At 43.1% G+C, this 16,147-nt stretch overlaps 1 protein-coding gene across 1 annotated transcript in view; it reads left to right on the forward strand.

Annotated features, from left to right (window-relative positions):
* The first annotated feature begins 6,732 nt into the window (after positions 1 to 6,732).
* Positions 6,733 to 16,147, forward strand: part of FBN1 (fibrillin 1) — a 238,356-nt gene continuing 228,941 nt past the window's right edge. The window contains exons 1-2 of the mRNA XM_030814124.1: positions 6,733 to 6,852; positions 7,477 to 7,821. Of these exons, the coding sequence (XP_030669984.1) occupies positions 7,658 to 7,821 (164 nt within the window). The 5' untranslated portion in view covers positions 6,733 to 6,852; positions 7,477 to 7,657. The remainder of the gene's footprint in view (positions 6,853 to 7,476; positions 7,822 to 16,147) is intronic.

Below are 16,147 nucleotides of genomic sequence, written 5' to 3' on the forward strand. Positions count from 1 at the left end.
ATCCACAAAATGCAAAGGTTAAACACTCAAATGCTGAACAAATTCTCCTCCCTGTTTAGCAAAAGATAAAACTATACATCCACCAGGGTTACAACTATGTAAAATGCACCATATGGACAAAGACTAGAGGCAAAATGAGAAAACTAAAACCGGGTTGTTGGGATTATGAAAAAATACTTTAAAAAATCTTTTATTTAAGTAGTTAAAATATATCTAATAAATAAATTTTCTGAAGAATCATGAAAATGAAAACAATTCTCATTTTTTTCTAACATGTATAAATTTTTACCTTTTTAAAATTCTTTTTCACCTTTTGCCCTCACAACACTAGAATTTTATATTGAAGTGGGAATTGCTCAGGATTCTTAGTATAACACAAAAGCACAAACGTATGCAAACTTTCCCTAAAACAAAGGTTTATTTATGTCATTTTAAAGTGCTCTTTCTTAAGCCTGCATTATATCTTTATAACTACAAAATTCTGAAATGGGAAGAACATTACCAACTTCCCTCTTAACACAGTGACTGCACTAAGCAAAGGCTTAGTTCATGGTAATTGTTGTTGTAAGGACCTCCTGCAAAGCTCTAGCCCTTGTGATTCTTAGGGGGCAGAAATGGCATCCCTACGCCAGTGAAGCCTCAGCTTCCAGCACAGTGTTCGGCTTTTAATCAAAATTGGTTACACAAATAAATGAACTAAACAATAAAAAAAAAAAAAAGAAACGGCACATACATAGAGGTACTATCTATGCTAGCAATCAGGCAACTGAATTCCACCTTGAGCTCTTTAAAACTAAGACCCATTCATTCATATCCTCTCCCAAGTGGGAGTGATGGGACAACTGAGGCACAATGAGGCAATATGACACTCTGTCATATTGCTGGAAAAGTTTAGGCCTTTCTTTAACCCAGAGAATGATGAGGAAGAATGGCATGAGGTTTTAAGGCTGCCATCACGTCACCATCTAGAAAAGAAGTTCATTCAACAAATATTTATGGAGCACCCATTTTGTACAAGGAATTGTCCTATATTATGAGGGAACTAGAGGCTGAAGCAGAGAGGCAGAGACTTGTCCATGGCAGCTCTCTTGACTCTTCATTTCCTGGAGTGATCTTGGTGATCCCGGAATCTTGCATGGATCTTGTAGCATGGAATAAATGAGGCTCTCAAGTAAGATGCAATAGATTCAGGCAGCAATGAAACTCAAGGGATGAAATCTTAGCTTCCCAGAAGACACAAGAGAAGTGTTGTGGATACTGGGAATGACTCCAGTTTGCATCAACCCTAGATCTTGACTGAGATTTTGTGGCCACAGATGAGGTAGCAGTGACGACATGAGAAGTTTCCTTGATTTGTCAAAGGCTTGGTTTTAATTACAGCTCTGCCTCTCCTCTTGATTTTATGAATTTGAGCAAGTTTCTTAACTCTTCTGAATGTGAGTTTATTCATCTCTAAAAGTGAGAAAAATTATTTTATAAGGTTTCAATTATTTATCTATTCCTACATAATAGACCACCCTAATAAATAAGCAGCTTAAAAATGATATATGTATTCTGTGGGTTAACTGGGCAGTTGTGCTTATCTGCTGGGCTCACATATGTGACTACATTTAGTTGGTAGCTCAGGAAGAGTCTTGATACAGCTGAGAGAGTTGGGGCTGTCTCTCTCCACATTGTCTTTCATCCTGGACTTCTTGAAGGCCTATCCATCTCAGGGCAGCATCTAATAGGGTAAAAGAGGAAGCTGCAAGATTTCTTAAGGCCTAGCTTTGGAAGTCATACAGTGTTACTTCCATGATATTCTACTGGTAAAAGAAAAATACAAAGCCAACTCAGATTCAAAGAGTTGAGAAATAGACTCTACTTCTTGATGGAAGAAGATAAGAAATATTGTGGCCATGTTTTTCAATCTACCAAAAGTTGTGGCAAAGATTAAATGTGGTTATGTGTGTGAACGTATTACTTTTCTCTCTATATATATAAATAGGTATGGTTTCTGGTAGCTGTGATACATGCATTATATTTTTATAACTACAAAATTCTACAATACTCACTAAAAGTCAGAAGCCAATTTTTGAAGATATAGTTGGTTGTATCATGAGTGATCTATTTGCCACCATCAATGGCAGGAACTGAGGCTACATGAAAGTCTAGTTAGCTTTTTGTGAAGTCATGATTTAGTTTGCAAAGGAAGACCTAGAAGCTGATTTTAGAGTATGCTTCTTCCAAGTAAAGCTTGAAAGTGCTTTATTTCAGTAAGCTGTAAACATCTTGAAAGTTCTTGAGATGTTGTAATGGACATCTGGATTTTTTTTTTGTCCTTGACAAGCATTAATGCCCTTCAATTTTTGGTGCATGACCAAAATAATGTTTTGCCCATCTTTTATAGATGAACCCCTTTCCCGTGGCATGCAATCTTGTTGGGACTATCCATCAAGATACTCCATCATCCTTTGGCCAGGATTGTGCCCAAAGTTCCCTAAATAGCTATGTCAAAAGGACCCTGTCCTTTGAATTTGAACTCTAAAAGGGGTGGCAAAAAGATGAAAATGGTTGGAATTGATTTACTCACATGACATCTGTCTGAAGAGGTTCTCTGCTTACCATCATCCCAGAACTGTACTACTCCCCATTTTATCACAAAGTCAAGTTCAATGAGCCATCTCATAACCTGATAATACTTAAAAGGTCTTTTTTTTTGCTTAAATTTTCCATAGCTAGTTTTCTTGCTTGTAGACAAAGAACCCTTGCAGACATAGATATTTATACAGGAGGTATAAAATGATGAGAGTGGCTTGAAGCTAAAAATGCCACAAGATTTCAATTGATCATCCTGGTTAACACGGTGAAACCCCGTCTCTACTAAAAATACAAAAAAATTAGCCGGGCGTGGTAGCAGGCGCCTGTAGTCCCAGCTACTCAGGAGGCTGAGGCAGGAGAATGACGTGAACCCCAGAGATGGAGCTTGCAGTGAGCCGAGATCGCGCCACTGCACTCCAGCCTGGGCGACAAAGCGAGACTCTGTCTCAAAAAAAAAAAAAAAGAAAAAAAACAAAACAAAAAAAAAAACAAAAGATTTCAATTGATCCAACAACAAACAAAATATTTGTGTTTTGTCATAGTTTTCAGGACACTAGCAAGTTTCCTTGAATAAGGAATGCCACCTTGTCTTTAAGGATCTATCATACAGCTAGGGGGAGTAAGTACAATGGCTACAGAAAAAATATACATATTTAGGTTGACGCAAAAGTAATTGTGGTTTTGCTGGTACTTTTAAATGGCAAAAACTGCAATTACTTTTGTGCCAACCTAATAGTTCACTATAGCAACAGAAGAAATATCCCTAATGTTCAGTGCCTGACATGGCACTTGACATATAGTAGGCATACTATAATTATGTATTAAAATTAATTAACTATTAAGTGAATGATTCAGTTAATAAGTGCAATGATGTTAGAACAAGAGAGATGGACATGAGCTTAAACACCTATGAAAAAGAAGGAATTTGAGCAGGGTTTCTTAGGGTGAATAGAATTCCTTGAAATGAGGAGATGGAAGCAAGGAATTCTAGCCCATGGACTTAATTTGCAAACAGCGCAAAACAACCTATTACGTAAAAAAACAAACAAAAAAAAGTCTGTGATAGGTTTAAGGAGAGTTGGGTCCTCAATCATCTGGCATCAAGAAAATCTTATTGCAAAGACACAGATATTTATTGTTACTGAATTTTGTCATAAGAAGCATGCTACTCTAATATATGTTGATTGTCTAGATAGCGGGAATAGTTCTTGTATATTTAAAATGCATTTACTTTTAAGTAATCAAGTTCCCCCTGCTTCCCCTTCCCCTGTAATCTTCCACCATTGTGGTCAGAACATGAGACTTATTGCTCAAAGAGGGGAGTATATGGCTTGGAGCTGCCACCCAATATGAAGGAAGAATCTTTCCTTTATTGGAGAAAGAGGCCAATGAATAAAGAGGAGGTTGCGGGAGGAAAGCAAAGGCCAGGTAAAAGCGTTTAATCCAAATCCCTCCCTTGGAGGTGAAACCCTGGAAGGTAGTTTGAGTTAGAAGTAATAGAAATGTCCAGAAATGTTGGAAGAGGGGACTTGCAGGGCACCAGGATTTGGCCTTTACTTCCTGGGCAGAAGCCTTGGAAAAGGCTTGTGTTTGGTTGCTGCTGACCAACATGTCACTGAATGTAAGATTCTGAGAGAGGGCACAGCATGTCTTGCATGCTGCTGGAGTACAAGGAAAGCATGCAGTTTCCAGAGTCCCCTGTGGGTGCAGAGCAGCCCAGAAAACTGGTGGGCAGGACAAGGCCTTTCTGGATGTCCAACAGCCCTTCTTTCTCCTGATCCATGGTCCCTCTGCTCAGATCCTTTTCCCCGTGTGAATTACCTCCTTACTCCTCTGTACCCAGGGAGCTTTAAAAAATATCCATGTGAAGGATCCACTACAGACTACTCAAATCAGAAACTCTGGGTGTTGGGGCCTGGTGTCGGTGTCAGATTTTTTTTGTTTGGTTTTTTTTTTGAGGCAGAGTTTCACTCTGTTCTGCCCAGGCTGTAGTGCAGTGGCACAATCTCCACTCACTGCAACCTCTACCTCCCAGGTTCAGGCGATTCTAGTGCCTCAGCCTCCTGGTAGCAAGATTTACAGGCATGCACCACCATACCTGGCTAATTTTTGTATTTTTAGTAGAGACAGGGTTTCACGATGTTGGTCGGGCTGGTCTTGAACTACTGGTCTAAAGTGATCCACCTGCCTTGGTCTCCCAAAGTGCTGGGATTACAGGCCCAGGCATGAGCCACCATGCCCGTCCTGGTGTCAGAATATTTTTTAAGCCTCTCATTATTTTACTGCACAGCCAGGGTTGAGAACCGCTATCCTAAGTAGAGTCTAGTTATGTTTTAGACTTAAGTTAAATATCGCTTCCTTAGGGATCCCTTTCCTGATCAGCCCTAGCCTAGGCCAAGTCCCCTTGTTATATATCCTCCAAGCAAGTACCCAGTACTTATCCTGTTTGGCGCTTAACAATTGGGCCATTAGTTGTTTCAAGTCTGCCTTTCCTTGTTGACTACCTGCAGTGTGAGAGGAGACACATTTCTGCCCTTTTCACTAAATTGTTGAAGTCAGCCGTGTTCAAATTGTTGAACCTGCCTTGTTAAAATTGTTGAAGTCTAGTTCAACGATGCACTAAGTGGTACACAGTTCGTGCTCAGTAAAAACATCTTGAATGAATGATCTCCTTTACTCAGCCAGGAGTGTGTGACCAAGGCTCTCATTCATGAATCTGCTAAGAGACATTTTGCAGGTGAGACCTTAAAGTAGACCACATACATACTTACAGGACTATGGCTTTAGATCAGCTCATAGTTCCCACAGTTTTACTGTTTCATCCTCACGTATCACAGCAGTTCAGCATGTCCATCATCACCATTACAACCCTGTGTGGTGGACACTACAAGTCCCATCTTATAATTGGAAAGAAGTTGAATAACTTGCCCAGGTCTCTCTACCCTACTCTCTGGGCCCCTTTACAAACGATTACAAATAGGGAAAATCCCTTTCAGCAGGATACGTTCCCAGGGTACCTGTTTGTGCTGAGCTTTTATTTTTGGCTTGACAGTGGGCTGGTGGCTGCTTGCAGGGGATTTTCTGGGGGTCTCCAGTTACATCAGCCAGGACCCAGTGTGCGACTTCCAGCCTTCCTAAACTGTTACAGGGTGCAGGCATCATCGGGCATTATCCATATAAGGATGCCACAAATACTATACCTGTCAAAGCCACTAAATTCACTGTGCCGCGCATATCCTGGGGAGAGGCAGCTGTGTGTGTGGGAGGGCGAGGGGACGGGGAGGGTGTAAGTAGAGTCCTCCAGATGAACCCGTCTTAATCTGGGCTGGGCAAGAGGACCATCCCTTCACCGCTCCCATCCTAAATCCTAGGTTCCAACATTTACAGGCCCCTGGGTTGGACACTGACTTAGAGAGAGCATCCTGGATTCAGGCCTGGGTGGCTTGAATTGAGCCTCAGAAGAGCCGCGTCTGGAGTGGGCTCTCGACACCCAGGGCAAGTGGGGGCGGCAGAGCCCTCTCCTCGGTCGGCACAGCAGCCTCTGCCGCGGTCCCGGCCTGCGACGCGCCCAGTCTTAGCCTCCCGGCCTCCGGCGTCTGCTGAGTGTCCGGCGGGAGAGGCGCAGGGAGCGCGCTAGTGGGAGGCGCGGGCAGCGGGGACTGGTCTCCTCTCGGGCCAGGGCCTCCGTGGCAGCCGTCTCCAGCGCGCATTTTTGGTGCAGGTGGAACAGCTTTCTGCTCCGGTAGGGCTTCACCGATCACGGGAGAGGTTAGTCTCGGATCTAAACCTCGCAGCCGCAGAGCGGGCTAAAACCGCTACTCCACCTCTTCCCATTTCTCTCCTCCCCACCTCAAGACAAAAAGTCCCAGGCCGGGCAGGACCTGATCACCTCTGCCTCCTCCCATTGCGCTAATCCTGCGAGCGAGAGGCCCTGCACCGAGGCGGAGGCTGGCAAAGGGGAGTGGAAAGGGAGGATGGATGGGGCCGGGGGGTGGGGTGGTGATGAGGGCGATGAAGGAGGGGGTGTCATTTTCTTTTTCTTTCTTTTTTTAAAAAAAGTATTTCTCTCGCGAGAAACCGCTGCGCGGACGATACTTGAAGAGGTGGGGAAAGGAGGGGGCTGCGGGAGCCGCGGCAGAGACTGTGGGTGCCACAAGCGGACAGGCGGCCACAGCTGGGACAGCTGCGAGCGGAGCGGAGCAGTGGCTGCAGCGGCCACGACTGGGAGCAGCCGCCGCCGCCTCCTCGGGAGTCGGAGCCGCCGCTTCTCCAGTGGGTGCAGCCGGGGTCCCAACGGGGGTCGGGCGGCCACCGGGGCTGGAGCTGCGGCCACGGAGGCTTTTGCGTTTGCGCCGCGCCGCGCCGAGGGCAGGGACAGGGACTGGGGTGAGGGGCTGTCCCGGAACGTCCACAGCTGGCGCTGGCCCTCCCCTGCCTGACAGCTTCCTGGCCCGGGGCTCTTGGTGCCGGGCTCCGCGTCAGATGTTCGGGGGGCGGTGGCAGCGCCCGGAGTCGGCGGGGACTGCGCGGCGGGCTTCCAGCCTGGCGGAGAGGGCAGGCTGAGGAGTGGGGCGTTCAGAGCGCGCATCGCGCGCAATTCGTGCCACTAAAAAAATCCAGAGAGCTCGCCCGGGGCTTAGGACCGCTGGGGATATGGGTACTTTGCGCTGCGCTATTCTGGCGGGGCCCGGGAGGCCGAGGGATCGGCCGGGGCTGCTGCCGCCGGGGGCCTGGGCTTTCCAGCCAGCTGTGGACCAAACGGTCTTCCCTTACCCAAATTAACTGCGCCACGCGCAGGCGGCGCACGGGTTGGGCTCGGGAATGGGGACCGCGAGGCTTCAGCATCCCGATGCCCTGAAAGTCTCCCCGCCTCGGGGATTTGTCTCTGTGTTGCAGCTGGCAGGGGCCGCCTGAAGTGGGAGCAGCGCCTGGAGAAGGCGGGAGGAGCCCGGCCCGGGGGACGGGCGGCGGGAGAGCGGGACCCCGGCGGCGCGGTGCGCTTCAGGGCGCAGCGGCGACCGCAGACCGAGCCCCGGGCGCGGCAAGAGGCGGCGGGAGCCGGCGGCGGCTCGGCATCATGCGTCGAGGGGGCCTGCTGGAGATCTTCCTGGGATTTATCGTGATTTTAGCGTCCTACACGAGCCATGGGGCGGACGCCAATTTGGAGGCTGGGAACGTGAAGGAAACCAGAGCCAGTCGGGCCAAGAGAAGAGGCGGCGGAGGACACGACGCGCTTAAAGGGTAAAGGAACCGGTTCCCTCCTTTGGTGTGGGTCTCCCAAGTTTCAAGATCGAGAAGAACGGGCAGGATGATTCTCCCTGTGGAAGGCTCCTTGGCAAGACCTCCTGGGGGCGCCTTAGAGGTGCTAGGGTTGTTTAGTCCCCACCCCGTTCGTGGTTAAACTACCTTGCCCCTACTCCCAGAGATTTCTGCCCCAAAGGAGAGGACATGATTAAAAGGAATCATGGGCCATTGTTGAGGCAGATTTTGGGAGGCGAGAAGTGTTCCTTGAGGAAGAAGGGGAGGAGTTGCGAGTGGGATAAGATGAGAAGCCCATTCCTTTCCCTGCAATATCAATTCTGGTTGTTTCTAGAGGAAAGTACTTTCCTTGGGGTCATCTTGGTAGATGCTGTATTTGAAAGGGGGCAAGGAAAGGAAGGGATTCCCATGACAGTCAGAGGAGAAATCACACAGCAATTGACTCTTCCGCAAATTATGCTTATTAAAATTACGGATTGGATTTTCTGGGCAACGCTTCCTTTAGATGTCTACACTGGAAGCAGAACAGGGCAAGTGGTTGTGAGAACTGGTTTTTTGGGTTGTATGGGGCTCTCCGTTTCACTGCAGCAGTAAGGCTGCTGTGGCCGGCCTTAAGGGGGTATTTTTAACTAGTGGTGTTTGTGCTGTGTACATGCAATTGACCATTTCACTGGCTTCCCATGCTGCTATTATAGATGTTTCAGCCGGAAAAATTTTAATTAGGCTTGGCTAAGGGTTGTCACTTTCCTGTATTGAAGGACAGTGAGAATACATTTCCTTTGAGAGAAATTTGTCTGCAATTGTTTAAGTTACAGCCTCCATGGAAACAGCAGGATGGACTGTCAATGATTATCTTCTTGGAGGAGCCTGTTAAATAAACTCAGACAGTATATATAGGGAGATTTTGTATTAAATTCTTACCATTCTCGCTGATGCTCTTTTCCTGAGTGGTTCTGTAGCTTTATTATATAGCTCTGGGTCACCAAGTGATGGTATCCACTTGGATATGTGGCTGATCATTTCACTTACTCTTTTTTTGTTATGAGGTGTTACAGTCATGTATATGTAGTAAAATTTGTGTTTGTATGGCCCAGATATGAGAAGAAAAAGTAAACTCGCCAGACCAGTTTTTGACTCTTAGTCTGGAGGAAGGACAAGATGATTGTAAGAGCCAAGCACTTAGGATGTGATAAAATAGCATAGAAAATAATTATGATTAATTCGGTTCCATCTTGGCCTTTGTGGAAAATAAACCCAGAATTCCGATAATGTTGGAAGGAAGTTTGCTTATCATGGTAAGCCTGACCCTGATCAGACAGCAGATGTTTATTGCCCTGTGTGAAAGGCACATGGCAAGTTCAGTAAGTAGACTGAGGCTCTGATTTTCATATGTTCTCAAGAGGACCTCTTTTAGTCCAGTATTTTTCCTTCAAAAATACATTTATCCTACATAATAATATCTTAATATCTATTCTGATAGGATTGCTCCTATATATAAAGGACGTGGGATTTAATTCTGTGGCTGAAGATCTGCAGGGAGGTGTGAGGCCTGGTCAGACATTTGTCTCACTTCTCTGGGCTGTCACCAACTAGTGTGTTCTCTTGGGAGGCACAGACTGAATGTGAAAAAAGAAACTAAGCTTTACTTTGTTGCTTAACAGGATGTCACACTTTTACTCACACTTGTGCTTTTTCTCTCTGGTTTTACATTTGTTTGTGATTATAGAGAGATACCTCTCTGTGCTCCTCACAGTATTTGATCATTAACACAGACCTTATCGTATTGTAAACTATTTATAAAGCCTTCCTAAAAACAGAGTATTAATAGAATTGTAATTATGTGTGTTCCTAATTCTCATGTTAACTATAAGATTTTATAATAAGTGATACACACACACACACACACACACACACTCGGGGGTGAAAATAATAATTTAAAAATATATACAATTAAAAGTATTTCCCTGCCACCTACCAGAGACCATTTTCTTGTGTATTTTTCTATAAATCTTTTAGGCATATGTATACATGTACAAATAAACACAAATATATATGTATACATACACACGTGTGTGTGTATCCTTTTTAATACATGGAATATACTGTACATGCAATATTCTGAACTTTACTTTTCATGTATCTTTAATTCATCCATCTGTTAACTCATATGAATCTACCTCATTCATTTTCTTTCTTTTTTTTTTGAGACACAGTCTTGCTCTGTTGCCCAGGCTGGAGTGTAATGGTGCAATCTTGGCTTACTGCCTCCACCTTCCGGGCTCAAGCGATTCTCCTGCCTCAGCCTCCAGAGTAGCTGGGATTACAGGTGCGTGCCACCAAGCCCGACTAATTTTTTGTATTTTTAGTAGAGATGGGGTTTCGCCATGTTGGCCAGGATGGTCTCAAACTCTTGGCCTCAAGTGTTCCACCCACCTCTGCCACTCCAAGTGCTGGGATTACAGGCTTGAGCCACCGCGCCCGACCCCACTTTCTTGTTGTATAGAACCTCATTATGTCACTGGAACAGTTCCCTGGTGATGGCTCTTTAGATTACATTGAGTCTTTTGCTATTACCAACTTTATTCTGCATACCCGTGTTTACATACACGTGTTTATATATGGTATATATTAGTAAAAATAGAATTGCTGGATCAAAAATAGAATTGCTGGATCTATCTTTCCCATAGATTTTAAGCAAACCTCAATTCTTATGTTAAATTTGAATAACATTTTAAATTTATTCCCTCTGCTTATTGCCATTACAGCCTCATATGAATAAATCTTTTAACGGTGCCCTGCTGTATAAATCATCAGAAAAAGCAGTTATGTACTACATTTTTCCAGTTATTGCTTAAAATTTCTGTTTTTGTCTGTTAAAATATCACCAGCTTCAAAACTCACCTCTTTGACTACAGTGAAACCTGTTTACCATTCTGATTGGAGATGCACAGTTTATGAAGTGAAAGTGATTTGTAACCCCGGAGTCTGCCTGATGCCCAGTTGGTGGCAGCAACTTTCAGCACCTCACTAATCTTTCCTCTAGTTAAAAGGTGCTTTAAACTCATCAGTGTCTGCTGTGCACTGGTTCCTTCTTCCCAGCAAATACTGTCTTCTTGTTTTTCTCTGATGTGGCAGGTGACTACAAAATCCGCCTTGGTATTCTTAAAATGCATATATATTCCTTTCTTGTCAGCTCCCTGTCTTCCTGGATTAGAAAGCTGCCTCATTTTCTGCTCACTGGATGTGCAGTCCCAGCGTGTCTTCTTCTCCTCCCACCCTGTTGCAGGTGTTCTTTTTTTTTTTCTTCTCTCCCCACTGGGCAGCAAAAGTTGTTCCACAGTGGAAATTTAGGCATCCTCGAGTTTCTTCCCAGCTTCTGCTGTGTTTTCTTAGAGTAAATTGCCAATTTCTGTTTTTACAGGAAATCCTTTTTTAAAAATGGAATCAGTGTGGTCCCCGGCCACTCTGCAAAAATTGCATTTTTCTCTATTTTCAAATGAGAATTGTTCAAGTTTCAAAACCACGTGAAATAATAAATGTATAGTAGTTTTCTCTTCCTTGGGCATTGCTTGATATGTGAAATGGGTTTATGAAAAATAATAAAATCATAACGTTATTTGTTTGACTTTGAATTCATAGGAATTTTTCTCAGCTAAACTCTAAACGGTGATTAGGCAAAAAGTGTGGGAGACAGTCCAAAAAAAAAACCTCAACTGTACTTGAATAGCAGTAGTTATGCACCATTTATTTATGATTGCCTTATTGCTTTAGCTCCCAAGTAAGGAAATATTACTGTTTCCTGTCAAAGGGAAAAGTTCCTCACAGTGAGATCTCCTTTCCCAAACCTTGGGGAAGATGGATTGAGACTTCTGCCCTTGTTGTGTGGTTTATAGGTACATGAGACCAGTTGTATTTGACACAATTTGTCCCCTTGTGCGTGATTCCTTTTGGTCTTTGTTTATTTGTTTATTTTTTTCCAGAGGTCTTGTTGCCAGAAAAATACACATGGAACAGTTCATACCCAGGGTAGATTATGTGATGGCAAACTCCAAGGGATTAGTTACGTAGAAGTCTGTTATTAAAATAAAGACGTATAATAGGGAATACAGAAAAAGTTCTGTAGACTTTATAAAGTCCACTTTACTTTATAAAGGGGACTTGAAGACTTCACCCGAAGTCAGATGGGCTAGTAATTAAATGTGGGGAAAGACTCCTGCAGGGGTATGGTTTACATTTATTGGAAAGATTAAGCTAAAATATTGGGACACAATTTTTTTTTTAAAAAAGGATATAGTGTTCTTAAATAGAAGATTTCAGCAATTCCACACATGAAACAAGAAGGTAGAGACAAAATGTTTATTTATGTGACTCATTTTGTAATATTGAGGACATAGAGGTTGTTTATAAAAATGTGTAAGTTGGTAATACAAATTAATTAAAACATACATCAGCCTATGGTGAAATGACATGACAGCTGATGGAAATGGAGTACAGACTTCCCTTCAACCTTATTTGGAATTTTAAAGAATATTAAAATGTTCCTTTATTGTCTTGTGTAGCACATACTTTAAAAATTATAGTATTACACTGATTAATCAAGCAAAATACTAAAAAATTATTAGAGTATTCATGTACTAGTTTGTTGGCTTTTTCTTCCAATAAGCCAATCAGCCTAACCACTTTGGGAGTTTTAGCTTTATTTTCAATGTGAAAATAAGATTTTACAAATGTTTCCTGAAAGAGAAATACATTCTTTTAACGATTTGTTTTTAAACACGAACCCAGCAAATGGGCCTGCTTAAGCAACTTAGAATTTTTTTGCATGAGATTCTTTGAAGAACCCGACATCAGTAATATATCAGCCCTGAGTTATGTGGCCTGACTCAGGCACACGATAGTTTAGTTTCATGATTGTTCAAGTCGATTTTCTCATTAGATAGTTAAATCATCAAAGACAAGAATCCTATTATAAGCATTTTATCACTAACTTATCATTAAGTGGGGTTTCAAAAAGTTCATTAATTCAAGAAGGCTTGATTGAATGCCGGCTTGAGTTTAGTTCTGTGGAAGGCCAGAGACGTATACCCCAGAACCCTGGGGGTACTTCAGGAACCATGAGTGCACAGAAGGGTAGCGTCCCTGGAAAGGGGGTCTGGTATTAAGTCTAAACAAATACATAATAACAATTGCAGCCATGGTAGGTAGCATTTAGATAACATCTATATGCTAAGCACTGTTCTTACTGTTTTGCATATGATAATTCATTGAATCCTCATAGCCATTCTACAAGCTGGGTACTTTCATAAGCTTCCCTTCACACATGTGAGAGCCGAGGTATGCAGAGGTTAAGTTCTAAAGACAAAACTTAACGTTAACTTTTCTTTCTCCATTAATTTTAGTTATGGTTTTGGTTTTTCATTCCGCCAGACAAAAATGCAGGCCCAAAACATTGGTAAAATTCCACTTAAAATTCCTAATATTCTTTCATGCTAGTTCACAAATCCTAAGTATGGTTAATCACATAGTAATATTTAGTCCAACAAGAAAGTTTCTGCAAAGACATTAATAAAACAGAAAGAATCATAGGATGTTAGAGCCAGTGGGACTTCGGACAGCGTGTGTATTATATTTTAATATTAGACCTTTACTTATGTGAGGGTGGTAGGTAACCATTGCAGGCAGCCTGCAGGGCGTTGTGTGGGCTTCTGAGCTGGAGGCATTGCTGGGTATGTTGTTCAGAACCCTCTTGCTGTCATGTCCCCTGTGAGAAATCTCTCTCTGAATAGGGTTGCAAGAAGTATTTCTGTTTCCAGTGGAAATTGGTACGTGTCTTAAATCGTGACTAGTCATATGAGTTATTTAATTATTTCTTTTTCATTTTTTACCTTGGTTGCCTGTAAACTCAGCCCAATTTTTTACATTAAATTGCAGCCATAATGGTAAAAAAAAAAAAAAAGGTCTGATGTATCACTTATGATTGTAGTTTGCAAATACTAATTCCCTTAAAACATAAGTCCTTTACGAGGAAAATTAAGCTTATTTATTCATTTAACAGATGAAGAAACAAGGGATGCAGAGTTTCAGTAATTACTCCAGGGACATAAACTAGTAAGTGGTAGAGTTGGGAAATCTAGCTTCATAGCTGGAGTTCTTAATCTTAATATTTTACTGCTTTACAGTTATAATAAATCTTGTAGCTGGTGAATTTTTTTCTTCCATACCTTTTATACCTCCATTTCCCAAGAATCTTCTCCCACCATTGTATGTGGAAAGAACATTTATTGATGGCAGATGCTGTTACAAGCCAAGGGAAGCATCATTGTGGGAATGGGATTGATCAGAAGTGACTTTACAGTGAAAGTCTATTAGGGCTGGGCATGGTGGCTCATTCTTGTAATCCCAGTGCTTTGGGAGGCTGAGGCAGGAGGATCACTTGAGCCCGGGGGGTTGAGGCTGCAGTGAGCTGTGATCATGCCACTGCACTCTAGCCTGGGCGACAGAGCAAGATCCTGTCTAAAAAAAAAAAAAAAAAAGTTTATCAGTGGTCAACAAACTGAAGACCAACCTGACTTTTTTTGAAAATAGAGTTTTATTGAAACAAATCCAATTTATTTACTTATTATGTATGGCTGCTTTCTGCCTATAGCAGCAGAGTGGAGTAGTTGCAACAGAGACAGTATGGCCCACAAAACTGAAACATTGGCTCTTTGGTCCTTTACAGAAAAAGTTTAACAACCTCTGATCTACATAATAAAAAGTGACTGTCTACTAGGAGTGAGAACTCCTTGAAGGCAGAGATCTTGCTTGTTTTATTTATCTCTAGGAACATCTAGGAACTGGGTATGTGGCACATGTTCAATAGAATAGTTTTTGATGGTTGAACTCTGAGCAATTTTGATGAGCTGATTAACTGGGTATGGTTAATTATATAAACTAGAACTTGGAGTAAGTATAGCTGAGAAATAAAGGAAAGATGAGTGAAAAATACATCAAGGGAAAGGGATATGAAGTGTCTGAGGTCTTAGGACATTGACTGCAGTTGGGCAGGGTTGGCATGGCCTGGTTCCAGGTGACATGGTTTGTAGTGTAGTCTATGAAACGAGTGCCCTCTGGAGCTGTGCAGTTTGCAGGCTTGAGCAATCTTGTGAGCCCGTACATAGGTGGTAACGTTTTTAGGGAAAGGAGAGGGACTAGTGGAAACATAAATGTCACTGATTGTTGTGAAAGGCAAGGATGGGGAGCTAGTAAAGGATTCTAAGATAGGAACATGATCAGGCCTTTGCCACTGGGTAGAGGTGTGAAAGGTAGATGATTAGAGAGAAGAGAGACTAAAGACAAGGAGATTTGGATTTAGGAGGCTAATATAGGAGTCACAGTGAGAGTCCACGATGGTCTGAGCAAATTCAGTCAAAGGGGTGAAGAAAGAAGAGACTCAGGTGGTTCCAGAGTTAATGCAGACAGTACTTGACTAGTTGGTTGTGAAAGACAAAGGGGAAGAGGACCTAGAATGCTCCCACCTCCATATATATTCAAACTTACCATACACGAAGTCACTGTAGCACCATAAAGAGAAAATAAAGGGAAACGAGATCAGGCTTAGGCCCTCTACTACCGTGAAACAAAGTATTTTCATTTGTGAGTGTTTGGGTTATTTTATTGCTACATAACAAATTGCCCCAGACTTAGTGGCTTAAAACAACAATTTTATTCTTTCTCATGATTCTGTGGCTCAGGAATTTAGACAGGACACAGTGGGGAATCTTGTCTCTGCGCCCCACCATGTCAGTTGGGCTGGAACAGGCAGTATGACTTCTTCACATATGCATCTGGTTCTGTGACCAGGCACTGGCGCCTGCAGCCCTGTTTACTTGGGTGTGGTTTATCTAAATGGACCCACTGAGGAGGGGAATAAAGGAAGCAAAGAGCCACTTGTCTGGCTCTGCTGGGGGCCTTCCAAGTTTTAAAGCTCTCTCTCATGCAGTCTCCTGCCTGAACCTGCCCCCGGGATGGAGCCATTGAACGTGGTTTATTTTTTCAAATGGGGAGACTGAGCCTCAGATGCAGCGACTAGGCCTTGCTCAGAGTGAGTGTCTGTTGGGGCTGGATCTTGAACAACAGCCTCCTGACCCTGGTCACATGTGTTAATCCCACATATTGACCGTAGGCTAACTCGAAGGGCTGGGGGCTGGCTGGCTGGGGTCATATGGGCTCATATGTCCTCGACATTGCCTGGATTCCTTGATTCTCCTTTATATAGCCTCAGGTTGTCCCCTTTCTATACGTGTCCTCTCTACATGGTCTTTAGAGC

This window comes from Nomascus leucogenys, chromosome 6, assembly GCF_006542625.1.
Source record: "Nomascus leucogenys isolate Asia chromosome 6, Asia_NLE_v1, whole genome shotgun sequence".
Taxonomy (NCBI): domain Eukaryota; kingdom Metazoa; phylum Chordata; class Mammalia; order Primates; family Hylobatidae; genus Nomascus; species Nomascus leucogenys.